The following is an 18,718-nucleotide window of genomic DNA, read 5'->3' as shown; positions in this document are numbered from 1 at the left end:
TGTTCCATACTCTCAATCTTGTGGTTCCATTGTTTCCTTTAGGAGTGCTTCTTCAATCTGGTCTCTGGCTACTTAATCCATTCCTCATTCAGTTCTGGCTGTGATGGAGATTGGATCCCTACCACCTGGTACACCTTTTTCTCCTTCCTTCCTTCCTTCCTTCCTTCCTTCCTTCCTTCCTTCCTTCCTAAATGGGTTGATTAAGCAGCTATCTATCCATCTGCAGAGCAGATGTCCCTGACATTGACTTTATTGTTCACATGTTTATGAACATAGGACTGGAAAAAACTGTTCTTTGGGTTGCTCCGTATGTCGTTTGCCTCTTGAAATGGTTAACTTGGCAAGCAGTCAAGAGATTAAAAAGAAAACTCTTGATTCCATGCTACTGCCTGGGATCAAATACTCCAGTGATCAACTTCGGGTGTGTTTAAACCCATTCCTCCTTTAAGTAATACAAACAGTCCTTGACTTGTGTTTAGTCAACTGTTTGCAGTCACAATAGCCTCAGAACAGGTATATGGCCAGTAAAGCATTATTGGCCAATGTAAAATGTCATGCCAGGCCACATTACTGTGTTTTTGATATTTATCAAACTGTTTGCGTTTACAACCAGTTGCCAAGTACCGTATTTTTCGGAGTATAAGACTCACCAGAGTATAAGACGCACCTTAGTTTTGGCGGAGGAAAATAAGAAAAAAATTGATTGGCAGGTGGATCGGCCTTCCGAAATACCCCCAATCAGCTGTCCCGAGAGGTGAATCTTAGCAACAGGTTCCTTGGTTGTCAGCTCTGTGCCTGCTTTTTTTTTTTTTTTTTGCTTTTTTTTCCTGCCTCTGAAACTTCTGAAACTCCATTTCAGAAAAAACTTTCTTTTCTCTGAAAAGAAAGCCTCTGAAACTCTGTTTGGGGGCTTCTATTCTGAAGCTCTGTTTGGAGGCTTTTTTTCTGAAGCTCTGTTTGGAGGCTTTTTTTCTAAAGCTCTGTTTGGGGGCTTCTTTTCTGAAGCTTTGTTTCTGATCCTTTTTTCAGCCTCTGAAACCTCCGTTTGGAAGGCTGGGCGGGACTACATTCGGAGTATAAAACGCACCCAGATTTTCACCCTCTTTTTTTTGGGGGGGGAAGGTGCATCTTATACTCTGAAAAATATGGGTAAGTGCCACAGAAAGTCAATGGGGAAGCCAACAGAAAGGGTTGCAAGCCGTGGGAATGTTAAATGTTTGCTCCATTATGCCAGAATACCAAGGGATTCCCCCCTCTCCTCTATGCAGAAAGTGGAAATCCTCCCATGCGCTGAAGAAATGGATCTCAAATCTGATGAAAACTCTAACAAAGGGCACAGACTGAGCCATTCAGAACATTAGCATTTTCCCTTTCCTCTGGAAGGCTCAGAACACTGCATTGTGGGGTGCAGTGTGTGGACAGCAAAATTTAGGAAGGTGTGATCTCATGCTAGCTCTGGGATAGAAAGAGACTGCAGCAAAGCAGCTTGTGGATTTGGATTATTATTTCAGATCTATTATGTCCTCTAAATCTGAAACATCCAATGTTTCGGTTTGCATAAAACCCAACTCTCTAACTAAAGCTTGTGGTGGGATACAAGTCCCATTTGTGTAAACCCAAAATGACAGTTCATCAGACTATGTTGAATTGTGTAAATAGACTGAGAAGAAAAGAATTCTTATTTAATGAGCTATTTAATATCCCAAACAGAACAAATTTAAAATGCACATACCTACCTTCCTTTTTAAAAAAAAACGATAATTATATTCAGCTGTTTATGTTCTCTCCTCAGGCTTTCATCTTGAAGTTGTATCATCATGAGAGAATCAGAAGAAGTGTCCAGGAGTACCTTGGACAATGAATGGAAGAGCATGAGAAAACAAAAAGAATGTGGCATATGAAAAGGATTGAATACCTGGAGGTATTAGTTGCCATACATCTGTAAAAATGGGAGTTAATTTCTCAAAATACAAATTATCTTAGACAGTCAGCAAGCTTAGAGTTGTGCTATGGAACTAGGAATAAACATTTGTGTCCCTTTGTTGCCAGTGACAGAAAATTGATGGATTATGATTTTCCCAAGTTGGAAATACTTGTTTTTACCTATCTAGGATATCCTTATGACTACATAGGGAATAACACATTTCATAACTGCCCCGATTCAGAATGGGCAATTGACTTGTCAACAACAGCAACAAAAATGGTCGACTTTATGGACTGAGACAGAGCCTTCCAATGCACTTTGTACACCCTGGGAATTACTGTGCTGTGTGGCCACCTCCTGAAGGCCATGATGATTTTTAGAATAAGGATATCATCTTCCTGTTGATATCTTTGAAGAATCATAAGCTTAATCAGAAAAATGAATGGAAGCAAGGAATGTGACAGTGGGGACAAGGATGGAGGGCTGCCAGCAGTACAAGTCCCAGTTGGTTGGCAACGGAGGGTGGATCAAAATGGAGTCCTATATATTAGGTAAGTATGCAGCTATGTAATTGGCTGAAAATGCCTCCATCATCAGAGTTTTGTGGAATAAGAGTTGCTGAATTGGCAAGAAAATAATAGATGACTCTTACACCCATAAACAGTTAATCTCTACTATCCTGAGAAAGCAATGATAAAACAAAATGTCTAAAATTAACCCTGTCCACAAACCTGCTTAGCTCACTTTTTCAAGTAGCCTCTATATTAAGAATTAATTTGTTTTTTTAAAAAATGCGGATAAACCTGGGTGAAAATAGTTTCTGCAATTTCTAAATACAGATTAAACAGAGAAGCTGCTGATGGAACATATTTAATAACTTTGTAGAACATAAAAAGTTCACAGAAACGGCACTAACCTCGTCTTATAAAAATATTTAAAATTCCAGGGTATCATGAGCCTTTCAATGCAGAAAGAGATTATTAAAAAGGCACTCAAAGAGCTCCACAGCTAATAATTAACATTATTTAATAATTAAGTTGACTTGTGGAAAATAAATTTGATTCATTCGAGGGCATGAAAAGCAAAAAAAGCCCCCAGGAAAAATGTGCTGTTAATATATCACTTAAAAGTCATGTTCATATTTTCTCATTGGTTTAAATATCTGAAACTTTCACATCTATTATTGTCTGCCATAAATGTGCTTAAGAAACAAATAGGGCACATAATCATGTACAAGCCAAGTGATAGGTGGTAAATTACTGAATGCCACACAGTGGAAAACTGACATAATAAAAGAGGCTGACAAATCATATACATCGATGTGTGGATGGTGAATGTCCTCAGTGTAACATTTTTTTTAATCCATTAAATTAAGAAACATTTCAATACCCACATTTAAAGCATTTTATAATCCTGCTTGGTTTTTTTGGATATATGCAAAAAAAAAAAAGTTCCATTCCCCAAATTGGATTATCTATTGCCTCTGAATGGATGGATTTTACATTTTGGAATGTTATGAACTATATGTTCAAAGCAGGGGTGAAATACTCCCGGTTCAGACCGGATCACTTGATCCGGTAGCAATGGCGGCGAGTGGTTCGGAGAACCGGTAGCAAAAATCCCCCCCCCCCATGCCCACCTGAATCGCACGATCATCAGAGGCTTTTTTTTTTCTTTTAAAAGCATTTTTTCTACAGCCTCTTCCGACGAAAAAAATGCTTTTAAAAGTAAAAAAAAAGCCTCTGATGATCGGGCGGCTCAGCTGGGATCATCAGAGGCTTTTCAAAGCATTTTTTTCTGCAAACTCTTGGCCGAAGAGGTGGTAAAAAAAATGCTTTGAAAAGTCTCTGACGATCCCAGCTGAGTTGCCTGATTGGCAGAGAGGCAACTCAGCTGGGATCATCAGAGAGGTATTTTTTAAAAAGCCTCTCTGATCGGCAGAGGCTTTTCAAAGCATTAGAAAAAATGCTTTGAAAAGTTTTTTTTTAAAAAAAGTTGGCCACGCCCACCCAGTCACATTACCCCCCCCTCCCACCAAGCCACGCCCACAGAACCGATAGTAACAAATTTTACATTTCACCCCTGGTTCAAAGTAATAACATCAAATCTGAAGAGTCATAAATTTAAGGTGGCTACATGTCCTGATCCAGCAGGAAAAAATAAAGGGTTTCTTAGTAGGAACCATGTATGTCTTCCAAGAACATTATATAAACATCTTATGCTCAAACTTTATAATACTGAAAATACATTGAGAAATCCATTGACAGTATTGTAGAATTAAAGTTTCTTTCTGGTTCAGATTTAACCACTTTTTTTACATGCAGAATGATCAGGAGCTTTTTTCCTTGTATCCATGGTGGAAGCAGGGACTTATTTCCATGTGGTACTTGTGGCAGGGAGGTTTCTTCCTGGCATATGTGCAAAAGGAGAAGAGATTGATACCTGAGTTTAGGTCTGTGTAAAGTTCCTCACTTCCACATGGTTGCTGTATTTTGAGGCAACAAGTGGCCCACAAGTTCTCCAAACTATTGGCTTAGAAATGCAGAAAGAAAAAGCCTGGGATTTAAAGTCAGGAATGTAGACTTCAGTTCATGTTTTGATTTTACATAGTGCCGTGGGCAATCTTCTGTGTTTATATGGCTTTATTCTTCCCTGCAGTGGAAAATATTAATCTTGCTTAGTCCTATCTATGAACCATCTGCTGAATAAGTCAATTTCTAAATGTTAAATGTGTGGAAAACCAAGGCTTACTACCATGTGTACGCAAACCTAGAAAATGTTATCAGAATAGTGAGCTATATGTTTCAGGAAGGGGAAATTATTTAAAGTTTCTGAAGAAACAAGGCAACAAAACCCTATAAACAATGGGTTTATTTTTCCAAAATCAAACTTGTTTTTGTCTAAACCATTATTGAGACCAAATATATTTTTCTTCTCATGTTCAAAAACAGACATGCTGTTTATAAGATATCTTTTAAGAAGCAAAAAAAGAGATACATTGGTATTCATAAGTTGAAGTTTATTACAATGTACAATAAACCTAGCACATTTATCAGAAGTCTTTATTAGGTCATATGAAAAATTACCTTATAAAATAACCTTGTAAAATCCGTTAAAATCCATTAAAATACTGAACGTTAAGCTAAACCAAAATATTCAAGTAGACTTTTTTATACGTTTGATTTATTCATTCAGTATGAACATTGATTTGATAATTATTATTGCAAGTCTTTTTTATTTAGCATTCTGTCTTAATTCTTTATTGTGCATCTTTTATACATACATATATACAATTATATATAGACGGGGGGGGAGGGAGGGAGAGGGAACATAAACTAACATAACTAATGTAAAATGATGAAGGAAGGAAGGAAGGAAGGAAGGAAGGAAGGAAGGAAGGAAGGAAGGAAGGAAAAAAACCATAGAAAGAAATTTCCAATTTCCTTTGCAGCAAATACAAGTATGGTTACAAAGTTTTTTTCATACTATGTGATGCAATGGAAAGCTTGCATGCCTTGGTGATCAGGGTGAAGTAGCCTTTTGGAATGGCAGCGGTGCTTTGAGGGCCTAGGCCTCGACTTCTGATTCAGCTTCAGCATTGCTGCCTAGTGCTGTTATTTATTGTGGGAGATATGACACACCAACAGGATCAAATAGAGAGAGTCCTTGACTTACAACAGTTCGCTTAGTGATCATTCAAAGTTACAATGGCAGTGAAAAAAGTGACTTATGACCATTTTTCACACTTATAACGATTGCAGCATCCCCATGGTCACATGATTTCCATTTAGATGCTTGACAATTGACTCAGGTTTATGACAGTTTCAGTGTTCTGTGGTCATGGGATCACCTTTTGCAACCTTCTGACAAGCAAGGTCAATGAGGAAACCAGATTCACTTAACAACCGTGTCACTAATTTAACAACTGCAACGATTCACTTAAAAAATGTGACAAGAAAAGTCGTGAAATGGTGCAAAACTCACTTAATAAATTTCTCATTATCAACATAAATTTTGGGCTCAATTGTAGTCCTAAGTTGAGGACTACCGGTAAGACATTTTCCAAATTTTAGACACATTGAATCCAAAAGGTTCACCATCACTGGTATAGGAAACATATGGGCTTACCACTTGTTTGCTATTTAGTAAACTCTTTACTAAGAGGCGTGGTAGCTCAGTGGCTTAATGGTCTCTCTTCCAGTAGTTCGAGTCCTAGCATTGCATGACGGGATGAGCTCCCAGCACTCACCTCAGCTTCTGCCCACCTAGCAGTTCAAAAGCATGTTCTATGTGAGTACAAGAAGAGTTGGCACTTTGTGCGGCAGATAGAATCCTACTAGTACTGAACCTTCCCAGTTGCGACTCCCATTTGCAAGGCAGCTTCGGTGGAGGGAGAAGGACCTTGGATGGCTCTGCATGAAAAGCAGCTCGTCTTTCTGGTCTGAAGCTACCCACTCTCTTGTGGCACACAGTTGGAAGCGCACAAGTGTGTACCTAACAGAGCTAGTAAACAGGCAGCCAAACTACTATGCATTAGCATTATAGTTTCCTGGCTAATGTAACAATGCCATACACTAAATAAATAAATAAACCAACAAACAAATTCTTTATTAAGCTAGAATTAGTCTCCTGCTAATGTAACAGCACCATAGACTAAATAAATCAACAAATTCTTTATTAAGCTAGAATTACGTGTCTAAACCAGCTACCAATATTGAAATTAATAGCATACACCTAAACAGTACATTCTATTTAAAATTTGTGGTGTTTTATTTTACCTATTAAATATGATGATTTAGTGGCACAACTAATGTTCTGTGATAGTGCTGATTTGCTAAAGTACTCTTCTGTTTGTTCTAGATTTTGAAATAAAAATGGAACAGAACTAGGATCTGATTGTTGAACTGCCTTATAATACAAATTTATTACGTTCTTTATTAGTAGTAGTAAAATTAGTAACAAAATTTCATTTTTACCCTTCACACTGCTTCTACTGCTTCTTTTTTCTCTTGTACCTTTTCAAGAACTGGGTTAAACAGTATTAAATAGAGAGAGAATTGCAGTTAGAAATAAACTGCACATGTCTTTCCTCCAAAATTTTCTGTAAATATATCTCAGTTGAAGCATTTCTATGCCATTCTATAATGTAGTTTGCAATTAGAAATCTCTACATAAAATATATATTTATTGCAAGATATGCAGAAAAATATATTATATAAACCAAAATTGCTTACTAAAAGTGCAAAGTAGGAAAATTACATATAAAATGCACATATCAGGAAAAAGTAATATAAAATGTCCATGAAATATCTGAATTGGGGTTTTTTTAAACTACATAAATCCACAAACTAACATAGTTGAGAAAATAAGAAATTGGGGAAAAGTAAACTTGTTATAATAATGATTAATACTACATTTGGCTGTGATAAATGTGGATGTTATCACTATCAAAACAAAATGTCTCATTTGAAACTAAGTTAAAAGATCTTTTAGATTACACAAGATACTGAAAATGGGCATTGGCTGAAGTGACAAAGGAGATTGTTATAAAATAGAATTTAAATAGAAATAGTGAATACACTGGCAACATCCTCGTTAAAAGGAGAAGATAATTGGGTATTTGTGAGAAGCAATTTGCCAGTAGATATAGCCTTACAACCTAATATCATAAAAAGAAAAACAATAAGAATCTTCTTGTTGTTGTTAGTTGCAAAGTCATGTCCGAACCATTGCGACCCCATGGACAACGTTCCTCCAGGCCTTCCTGTCCTCTACCATCTTCTGGAGACAATTTAAGCTCACACTGACTGCTTTAGTGACTCCATACATCCACCTTATTCTCTGCTGTCCCATTCTTCTTTTGCCCTCAATCTTTCCCAGCATTAGGCTCTTCTCCAGTGAGTCCTTCCTTCTCATTAGGTGGCCAAAGTATTTGACTTTCATCTTCAGGCTCTGGCCTTCTAAAGAACAGTCAGGGTTGATCTCCTCTAGGATTGACCGGTTTGATCGCCTTGCAATCCAAGGGACTCTTGTTTGGCACCATAGTTCAAAGGCCTCAATTAATAGATAAGAATCCAATATGGTACAAAACAAAACAAAATAGTATGGCTACACAATAAGCCATGCAGGTAGTCCTCAACTTACAATAGTTCATTTTAGTGACTCTTCGAAGTTACAATGGCATTGAAAAAAGTGACTTATGACTGTTTTTCACACTTATGACCGTTGCAGCATCCCCATGGACCCAGGATCAAAATTCGGAGGCTTAGCAACTGACTCATATTTATGACGATTGTAGTGTCCTGGAGTTACGTGATCACCTTTTGCAACTTTCTCACAAGCAGCTGGATTCACTTAACAATCATGAGAGTAACTTAACAACTGCTGTGATTTTATTTTATTTTTATTTTATTATTAAAATTTATATGCTTCCCTTCTCCCGAAGGACTCGGGGTGGCTCACATAAATAAAAAACAATAATAATAAAAATCTAAAACCAATCTAAAATTAAAATCCCCAAATTTAAAACCTCGTAGAATGATCAGGGAGTCTGCTGGAACAGCCATGTCTTCAGGCCAGTGCGGAAAGTGCGGAGATTCACTTAACAACCATGGCAAGAAAGGTTGTAAAATGGAGCAAAACTCACTTGATAACTGCTTCACTTAGCAACAGAAATATTGGGCTCAATTATGGTTGTAAGTCGAGGACTACCTATATTGTCATTCTTAAGAAGTAAAAAAATGGGATAGTGTTTTATGTTTCGTTAAATATATGCCAACCCCTCAAAATAAAGACTTTAGACTGGAAGGAACCATGCTGGGTAGCTCTGAGCAACATAGCCAGGTCACTTTCTGGTTAGTGGACGTGTTTGACTTGACTTGATTACGACGGTAGTCACTTGGTTAAGTTGTGAGTCCTGCACTGGAACAATTTTCTGAGAGTTACCTATGACACATCATCATTATTACAAATATTTCAACAAACCTTCTGTGTTTGCCTATTCTTTTATTACAAGGGCAATATCCAGCAACCTTCAAAATAGCGATTGAAGTATTTGGTCCATTATTCCCACTCATTTCTTGAAATGGAAGAAAAAGGAAAATGAGATATTTCATCTTGACTTAATAATGATATTCTGGCATATTAGGGGCAAGAATGCACTTAAGGTTAGTTATTAACATGACCAAACAAAGAAATTATTTTTCTCTTTGTTATAAAGTCAGTGTCTACATATTGAATATGTCATTGACATATACCAAGACATGGAAATCTGGAAAAAAGAATCAAAAATAATATAATACATGAAAACAAATCATACATTATGAATCATGTTGCATGCTACCTCATGTCATTTTCAGCTATTGTTTCATTTTGCATGTTAAGGCTGTTAAATTAACTATATGGTGTTATCCAACAAATTAAACTTTCTACTTTATATGGTAGTGCCTATATATAGTTTCCTATTTTTGAACGTTATTGCTTTTTAAAAAAATCTAACAATGCAATTTTTGATTACATTACTGAGCACACATAGCTAGGGGCAGAGATATAGGTAATCCTCATTTAGTAACCACAGTTGGGCCCATCGACTCAGTCATTAACTGAAGAGGGCTCTATGTGAAATCGCAATTGTGCTTATGTCTTACTTCAGTTTCCTTTGCTTTACAAATATTTGAAGGTCATAAATGCAAAGATTAGTCACAAAGTTACTTTTCCATCATCATTGTAACTATAAATTGTTGTAAACAAATTATTCCCTAAATGAAATCTACTTGTAGAGAGCCTTGGTAGTACAGTGGTTTAATGCACCCTGTAATTAACACAGCTGCCTGCAATTTCTGCAGGTTCGAATCTTACCAGGCTCAAGGTTGACTCAGCCTTCCATCCTTTCTAAGGTAGGTTAAATGAGGACCCAGTTTGTGGAGGCAATAAGCTGACTTTGTATAAATATACGAAAGTATGAAGGCTATTGCTTAACGCATTGTAAGCCGCCCTGAGTCTCCAGAGAAGGGCGGCATATAAATCAAATAAAAATAAATAAATAAAATAAATAAATATTCTGGCTTTTATGGCCTGATGCATATAATGTTGCCAAGATTGTCTGTCTGAAACTACCGTATTTTTCGGACTATAAGACGCACTGGTATATAAGACGCACCAAGATTTCAAAGAGGTAAGAAAAAAAGGGGGTTTGCCCTCCCTGGCCCCCAGGAGCACTCTGCAGACCTCCCAAACCCTCTGCGTGCCCCATTTTTCGCCAGTTTTTGCAGAGTGCTCCTGGGGGTTGGGGGAGGGCAAAAACACTGTTTTTGTGAAAAAAACGGGCCCATTTTGGCAAAAAACGGGGCACACAGAGGGTTTGGGAGGCCTGCAGAGTGCTCCTGGGAACTGGGAGAGGGTAAAACACCCCCATTTTTGCAAAAAACGGGCCCATTTTTCGCAAAAATGGGATGAGTGGGGCGGGGCTTTGGGAGGCCAAAAATGGTTGTATTCGATGTATAAGACGTACCAATATTTCAACCCTCTTTTAGGGGGGAAAAAGGTGCGTCTTATACTCCAAAAAATACGGTATTTCTTTGCGTTCTTATAAGCTGCTGCTTTTGTCATCAATGACTTATGCTAGTTTCTTTTTCAGTTGCCTTTGATTTTTTGAGGCATCAGAGTCTTTTTCTGATAGTTCTTGTCTTCGTGTTATGTGTCCAAAATATTTATGGCTTAGTTCATTATTACTGCTTCCTCTGAGCATTTAGACTTTATTTCATCTAGCATTGAATTATATATACTTTTTCTAGTACAAAGTAATCTGAATAGTTTTATCCTGCACAACAATTCAAGGATAGCCATTTTCCTTCCTTCAACCTTTCTGATTGTCCAGTTTTCACAGGCATGTGTTACAACAATTAAAACACAGCCTTAACTATATGTGCCTTTCTTGTCAATGTGCTGTCTCTGCACTTCAGCATTTTGTCTAGATCTGTCATCTCCCAAGCCTCTGTATTTCATGTCACAGTCGTCATCCCTGTGAGTTTTTGACACTAAGAAAATAAAGTCTTGATAGCTTTTCAACTTTTTTCTCTACCTATTTACATTGGCATTGCCAGTTGGCATAATCTGAATGTATTTTTTTTTCCATATCAAAGAGCAAACCAGCTTTTGAAACTCTGTTCTTTTACCTTCAACAAAGGAGATGCCTTAATTCTTCCATTGATCCTACCATCAAAGTGGTACTATCAGCGTATCTGAGGTAGTTGATGTTTCTCCCAGCAATTGTAATCGTAATTTCTTTTATAGTCCAACACTTCTCATGATATGTTCTGCATACAAATTTAAAAAAAATGAAATGACAATATATAACTTTGGCACAGCCCTTTTTCTTTTGTGAACCATTAAGTTGTTGCTCCATATTTTTTATTTGTTTGTTTGTTTCTTGGTCATCATACATTTTTCAATAGGCAGATGAGGTGACTTGGTGTATCGATGTTTAAGGGCTATCTACAATCTGTGATGGTTTACACAGTCAAGCAAAAATAGCCATTTTTGGCATTCTTTAGTCTTTTTCATTATCCGTCACTTATTAATAACGTGATCCCTAGTATTTTGAATCCAGTATTTTGAAGCCTCTTTTGAATCCAGTTTATACATAGGTTGCTTTCATCCCATGAAGTTTGGATTGTAAAATCTTGAGAATTATTTTACTAGCATGTAAGATAAATTCAGTCACATGAAGATAGATATTTATATTATGGCATGTTACATTATGTAAAGTAATATGTATTGAATTTATTCCAATGAACTCCATTTGAGCAGTGTACAATACTGTTACTGTATGTCTTGGTTTTAATAGATATGATCTAACTTTGTGGCAACACCTGCATAATCTGCAGTAGAGGCTAAGCAATAAATCTAGTATCCACAGATTGAAAACCTGACTCTATTTTTGCTGTGACCGAACATTTATATTATAACTTCTCTGTCAAGTGTTCCTAAAACTTGGCACAAGTATAAAATCCATTATATTTTTGGCAAAGGACTTGGATAATTGCCAGCTGATCGGTATGTTAAGCAATTTGAAACTTTGCTTCCTTGGGGCACATGGTCAGAATAGCAGCTATGCTATCAGCTTTAGTAATCTTTCAGATTCTTTTGATTTATATAGCAATAACTGATCTGTGATTAGTTTACTGTATCAGATATAAAGCAAGGCATAATTTTCTTCAACAGCACATTTGGAAGGAATGGTGCAAACAATAGAATGGAGAAAAAACTGGAATTTTGCAAAAATATGAAATAATACTTAAAGCAAATGAAAATGACTCCCAGAAGTTCCACATTTTACACAATTAAAAGGAGATTCCATTTATATTGTATTTTTCAACAGAGCTATTTATTTGAACAGCTTATACTTATGTAATTTATGTTTCTGCATTTTGTTAGAGTATCATACCAAAACTGGATGTTTTGTTAGGCAACATCCAGTTCCAACAATAAGTCATCATGTTTCAGGTAGTCCTTGACTTAGAACCATCCATTCAGCGACCATTCGAAATTATGACAGTGCTGAAGAAAGAGACAACCTGTACCTGGTATTATGGCTGCTGTAGCATCCTTGCAGCCAGTGATCACACTTTGGATGTTTGGCAATTCACCCACACTTAAAACTGACTATAGGGACACTGCAACTGACCCACCTGCCAATCTTCCTCTCCTCCCCCCCCCCCCCCCCCCCACTTCTGCTCTGGTTGGATCCCTGGGGCCTGCTTCTCAGTCAGCTAGATCTCCACAGACCTTGGGCCTGCTTCCTGCCTGGCTAAATTCCCATAGGCCTTGGGTCTGCAGCACATCCGCTGGATCCCACTCCCTTGGGCCTTCTCTTTGTCCCATCATGTTTTGCTTCACTTTTCCTTTCTAATCGGCTAATGCGTTGCACAGCCTTCTTATACAGAAGCTGTCTTGTGCCATCAGGAAGCGAGTGCCATTTTGTAAGCAGCTGCAGTTCTTGTGATCTGAGAATTGCCTTTCCAAAAGAGCGCCCAGCCAATGCAAGGCATGGCCATCTCACGCCATTCTGGAAGTGGCTACCATTCTCACAATCTCTCAGAAGATCACGTGTCACATCAGTTGGACACTGTTTCAGAAAAGTGGTCTTTGGAAGAAGTAATTGGTGTGAGATGTGACCAGGATGATTAGGCTCAAGGATGTGGGTCCCAGAGGATCAGGAAGCTGTACAAGGAGTGCCTTAGGGGGTGAAGGCATCCCAGTAAAGGCCACGTGTGAGTTGCGGGGAGTGCTGCAATGCAGATCTGGGCCTGTGCCAGGCCTCCAGGGCTTACCCCACTCTCTGAGGCACCCCACTTAGTGAAATGCACAATTGGTTAACGGACCACAATAGCAAGAGTCAGGAATTTGGTCATTAAGAGAGATGATCATGTGGACATCTTGCTTAGTGACCACAACCACTTATCACCATAATTCCAGGCTCAGTTTTGGTCATTAGTCAAAAACTACCTTTAGCGCTTCAAAATGAGAAATATCAAAATAGTTAATAATTAAGATTTATCAACTCATCTTTGGAAAATGTGAAGTGTTTTAATAAAGGTAAAAATCTGTAAAATCACATCACACTATAAAACAGTGATGCCATGATCCCAAAATTTCAAATATTTTCTACCTTTCTCATCACCTTGATACCACCAATTCAGGAATATGCTCTAATCATTTAATTAAAATAAAATTGAAATTCCTGAGAAATGCAGTGATTTTGGAGTGTAATATTGACAGAGTACACTCCAGGTTTGGTTTCTCACTTCTTTGCACAGGAGAAAAAGTTTGTGTTTTAAGCTTAGTTCTAATGTGTGCAAAATTTCGGTATCCAATCTTCTTCAGAAAATAACTAGATAACATTCCTTAGTGTCACTTTATGCTATATTTTGAGCATCCGTACATTATTAGGTGAACTATTTTTTGAACTAGGATTAGAAAGGGAAGGTAAAGAATATCCTGATTTTATGTAATATATTTTTAGACCTCAGTGTCCTTACAGCTCCAGGATGCTGTAGGGCAGGGTTTCATTGGGGGCCACATCAGGGTTGTGTTTGCAGCCCTCCCGGGCTCAGTTTTCGGCTGTGATATCCTCCTGCAGCCCTCCGGAGCTCCGTTTTCGCTGGTAGAGGGCTGCAGGAGGCCGTTGCAGCCAAAAACAGAACCTGGGAGGGCCGCACGCAGCCCTCTTGAGCTCCATTTTCGCTGGCAGAGGCACTGCGGGCCGGTCCTTCACTGTTTGCAGGGCGGCCCCCTGAGCCAGATCTAAGCACCCCGCATTCCAGATCTGGCCCACGGGTCTTGAGTTGGACACCACTGCCCTCGGGGACAAGATCCTTCCTACCCCATAAGATGATGGAAGGGCAAGATATCAGCAGTCACAGAATTCAGCTGGCTACAAATAGCAGACAGAATTTGGAGACTTCTGAACAACAGAAGAACAGGAGATGAGAGTCTCTTTTGTTCCATTTTCAATTATGCAGTAGCTTGCTTGGGAGTACTCTGCATATATTTATTTATTTATTAATTATCAAATTTATAGACCACCCTTCTCCCAAAGGACTCAGGGCGGTGTACAGCCAAAGTAAAAAACATAAATACAAACATTAAAAACAATTTAAAAAGACATATATAAATTTGGCCCCAAAATTAAAAAGCAGTAACAAAACATATTAAAAACATTTAAAAAACATTAAGCCAGCCCGGCTTGCTGAAAAAGGAAGGTCTTCAGGGCACGGCGGAAGGCACCGAGGTCTTGAATTCTTCGTATCTCTGGGGGCAGTTGATTCCAAAGAGCAGGTGCCCCCACAGAGAAGGCCCTCCCCCTGGGAGCCACCAGTCTACATTGCTTGGCCGATGGCACCCTGAGGAGGCCCTCTCTGTGGGAGCGCACTTAGTGCCCAAAGTAAACTGTCTCCGTTTGAGTAGGCCGAATAGATATAATGAATTGTGCACCAGAAATTTTTCTACTTACTCTTTGTTTTATGCTGATTTATCCAGTAGTTAATATACAACTTTTCACTACATATAATCTAAGCCATGGTTGTCCAAATATTTGGCTTGCCTGGGCCACATTGAGTGAAGAATTTTCACATTGAGTGAAAATATATATATATATATACTGTATATTTTATATACAGTCTTGGGCTGTATATAAAATATATAGTATAGATAATGTACATAAATAATAAACTTACTTTATTATACGTTTTTATTATTTTGTGAGGCCACACTACCAGACGTCTTAAGACCGCATGCATCCTGTGGACTACAGATGACATGCCTGATCTAAACAAAAGCATTCCAGAAACCATTTCTCTTATAGACTACATTACTATCCGAATTGCATTTCATTTTTTCGCAGATCTATACCTCTGAAAAAATTGTGCGCTAGCTGAAGGGATTTTGCAGTAGGTTAGTAATATTGGTTAAAAACAATGATGTGATATAGAAGCTTGAAAGTGGGGTTTGTGTGTGTGTGTGTGTGTGTGTGTGTGTGTGTGTGTGTGTGTGAGAGAGAGAGAGAGAGAGAGAGAGAGAGAGGGGGGGGGGGGGGGGACAGAAATTCTTTCTAATATGGGCCTAATTCTCTGTCTGAAATAACTGAACAATAGTTCCACTATACATTAAATTTATTTATTTTATTAGATTTGGAGGCCACCCAATTCCCAAACAACTCTGAACTATTTAACATTCAAGGACAAGATACAATGAAATAGAAAATAAGATTGGGGGGGGGGGAGGACACAACATTCACAAACACTTTCAATTGTCAAAATAATCTTTAGTGGCTTAACAATCAGCCCATATTCAAATTATATATTAAATATGTAATAAAATATGCATACTGTATTCATTATAAGTTAACAAGTAATAGTCACAGTATTCAGAGGAACTGAAATCTCAAGCTTTGAATGCTTGTTGCAAAAAGAAGGTCAGAGAAAAATACATTAAAATACTATTCTAAATGGAAAATATATTCATCTTGACTTCTAGATAAATTATATTGCCTGTTGTTTTCTAATCTGCTGTTTGAACTGTTAATATAAGGTGCTTCTAACACTAATTGATATACATTTGTTACATGTTTTATTCTTTCAGTCCTAGTGGGTCTTTATTGTCCTGTTTGGAGCAGGTTAAAACATACCTGTTGACTGATGGAACATGCAAGTGTGGTTTAGAATGTCCTCTCATCCTTCCTAAGGTAAAACTAGATATTTGAATATGCTAAATGAAAAACTAACATAGCTCGAAATGTATTGGATTTTAAGTACTAACATCTCCCTATCTATTATAAGAAGGTATTATCCTTCCTAGTTGAGGATGATAGATGTTGATGATGGAGATAAATCAAATACAATTTAAATATTGAAATGTTTTTGAAATTGAACACAAACTGACTTAGGAGGAGAAGGAATGGGTGGAAGGAGAGTAGGGCATGGGATATCATAAAAAATAACATGACATGATTGGCCAGTTAGAATAATGTACAGAAGCACACCTTTGTCAGATCAGTTTTCTTAGTTGCAGTTCTACAGTATAGCGGTTCCAAAGTTCCTTAAAAATAAATAGCTGTACTCTTTTCCACATTTAGAAATATGGTTTGCAAGAAACACTAGATGAAGGAGAAAAGTGTTGATGATCCAAGATAGAAGAACCAAACCCTGTAGTAAGAAATAATTTTTAAGCTAAAATTTAAACAGTGAATCAGCAAAGTTTGTGGAGAACAATTGGTCCTGTGGTTACCTTAACCTTCTGGATCAGAAGTGGGCAACAATTCCCCCTCCCCCCCCCCCGGCCCTTCCATGAGCCAGAGTGCGCAAATCTTCCAGGTTTTCCTTGTCACCCTGTCAGTGTTTTGTTTTTGTTAGTATGTTGCGTGTTTGAGTTTTTTGGAGGGTAGAAGAATTATTGCAATGCTTTAAGCCAATCTTCTCCAATCTGGACAACTTCCTTATGTAAGAAGTTCAATTTTCAAAATTCTCAACAACCAAACTTAGATGGAAATTCTGAGAATTGATATCCCCCTATCTGGAAGCTTTAAAATATTGAAAGAATCCTTAAAACAGCAGAACATCATCCCGCAGATTGGCCAGGACTAAGTCAAAAGGATCTCTGAGTTCTATAATAAAGGGTTCATGAGTCATATAATCAGTTACAGGAGGCTCTCCGGGTACTTTAGAAGGGCAGCTCTTAAAAAATAAAAATTAGCATATTTTATTTGATGGACCAGTTTTAGAAGAAATTAGAAAAAGTTTCTGGAGTTGTTGTATCGGTGATCTTAATTAGGACCACTATGTAACATGATTCCAACATTATTTTAAGGTATTTAATTTTGATCCTGGAGTTGCTGTAACACAAAGAACAGCTGAAGATGTTAAAGCAGATGAAGATGTCACTAAGCTATGCATCCATAAACGGAAAATTATTGCTGTGGCTACCCTTCATAAAAGCATGGAAGCACCACATCCCTCATTGGTTCTAACTAGTCCTGGAGGTGGAACAAGTGAGTTCTCTTTCTCATTACAGGGAACAAGGACATCTGATATGCATGTCATTTGCATAAGTAAAAAGGACTTTTTTAAAAAAAATTATACAGTTGGTTATTGATAACAAAATAAGAGAGTGCTTCTTTTTATATAGGCATGTCCATCTGTTTATGAGAGATATTTATCCAGACTTTGAACCATGTGAGCCTCTTGTCTTAATCCATTAGTTTTAAATTTGCAACGGTCTATGGTTCACTCCGTAGCATTGTAGTTATAGAGAGCTATTTAGATAATTCTTTTTTGTAAGGTGCAAAAATTGTTGCTCTTGTTAGAATGAGCCTGAGCTATTGTATTAGATAAACAGAGGCTTCATGTGTAAAAAGATTTAGATAAGTAAATCAGTACAACAGTCCCACATCTTGGCAAAATGCTGCAATTCTGGGAATTTACTATGCCTGGGAAATAACTATTCTATCATCGTTCTGTGAATATAGGTAATCCTTAACAATTATTCAAAGTTACAATTGAGCTAAAAAAAAGTTACTTAGATTTGTTCCTCATACTTACGACCGTGGTTGAAGCAATCTGTTCTCACCCAGCTCCCCAAACACGACAAACCCTCTGAAGTTAAATCAACGATTCCTTTATTAGGAACACCAGCAGCTCCGGCAAAAAGTTTCTCTCTCACCACAGGTTAAGAAGTCTGTGCAGCAGGGAGATGAATAGTTGTGTATCACATCTATTCATCTCCACCCCCTGCCTTTTATCCCCAGAGCTAGGGTGGGGCTTTGCTAGCAGCGGTGGGGCTTCCATCTCAAGGATCAGATTTCCACTGCTCTCCTCTCCTCTGAATTCTGCGCATCTGCGTATCAGGCACTGGACCCAGCTGTTCTTCCTCATCAGCCACCTCCAGACCTGTGGGCTGTTGATTCTCCATCTGAAGGCTGACAGATGGCCCAGGCTCCACTTCTGTCTCTCTCTCTGCCAACTCCATTCCCTCTTCTCCCTCGGTGCTTTCAGGTTACCTTGACTCCCACACCTCCTCCTTATCTGATTTGGTTGCTGGAGGGGCCGGTGGCCGAGAGGCCACAAAACAATCCTATTATCATGTGATCAAAATTTAGGCACTTAGCAATGGGTATGTATTTACAATGGTTGCAACATCCTAGAGTCCCATGAGCCCAGGGGACTTCGAACAAGCAACTGGGGGAGGCCAGAAGGTGGCAAGAAAGATAATAAAAGATGGATTTGTTTTTAAGAGTTGCAG

At 38.1% G+C, this 18,718-nt stretch overlaps 1 protein-coding gene and 1 long non-coding RNA gene across 2 annotated transcripts in view; both read left to right on the top strand.

The window, feature by feature from the left end:
- LOC139327243 (uncharacterized) overlaps positions 1 to 1,911 on the top strand; it is a 115,266-nt gene extending 113,355 nt beyond the window's left edge. The window contains exon 3 of the long non-coding RNA XR_011601657.1: positions 1,793 to 1,911. This is a non-coding gene — a long non-coding RNA (uncharacterized lncRNA). The remainder of the gene's footprint in view (positions 1 to 1,792) is intronic.
- A 121-nt stretch (positions 1,912 to 2,032) lies between these two features.
- The window catches only part of MBD5 (methyl-CpG binding domain protein 5), a 56,228-nt gene continuing 39,542 nt past the window's right edge, over positions 2,033 to 18,718 (top strand). Inside the window, exons 1-3 of the mRNA XM_070957013.1 lie at positions 2,033 to 2,475; positions 16,064 to 16,166; positions 17,288 to 17,468. Coding sequence (XP_070813114.1) covers positions 2,363 to 2,475; positions 16,064 to 16,166; positions 17,288 to 17,468 — 397 coding nt within the window. The 5' untranslated portion in view covers positions 2,033 to 2,362. The remainder of the gene's footprint in view (positions 2,476 to 16,063; positions 16,167 to 17,287; positions 17,469 to 18,718) is intronic.

Source organism: Pituophis catenifer, unplaced genomic scaffold (assembly GCF_029215685.1).
Source record: "Pituophis catenifer annectens isolate HBS135680 unplaced genomic scaffold, rPitCat1.0.hap2 SCAF_1, whole genome shotgun sequence".
In the NCBI taxonomy this organism is placed as follows: Eukaryota; Metazoa; Chordata; class Lepidosauria; order Squamata; family Colubridae; genus Pituophis; species Pituophis catenifer.
Note: the sequence above shows the minus strand (reverse complement) of the source record. Positions and strands in the feature narration are given on the sequence as shown.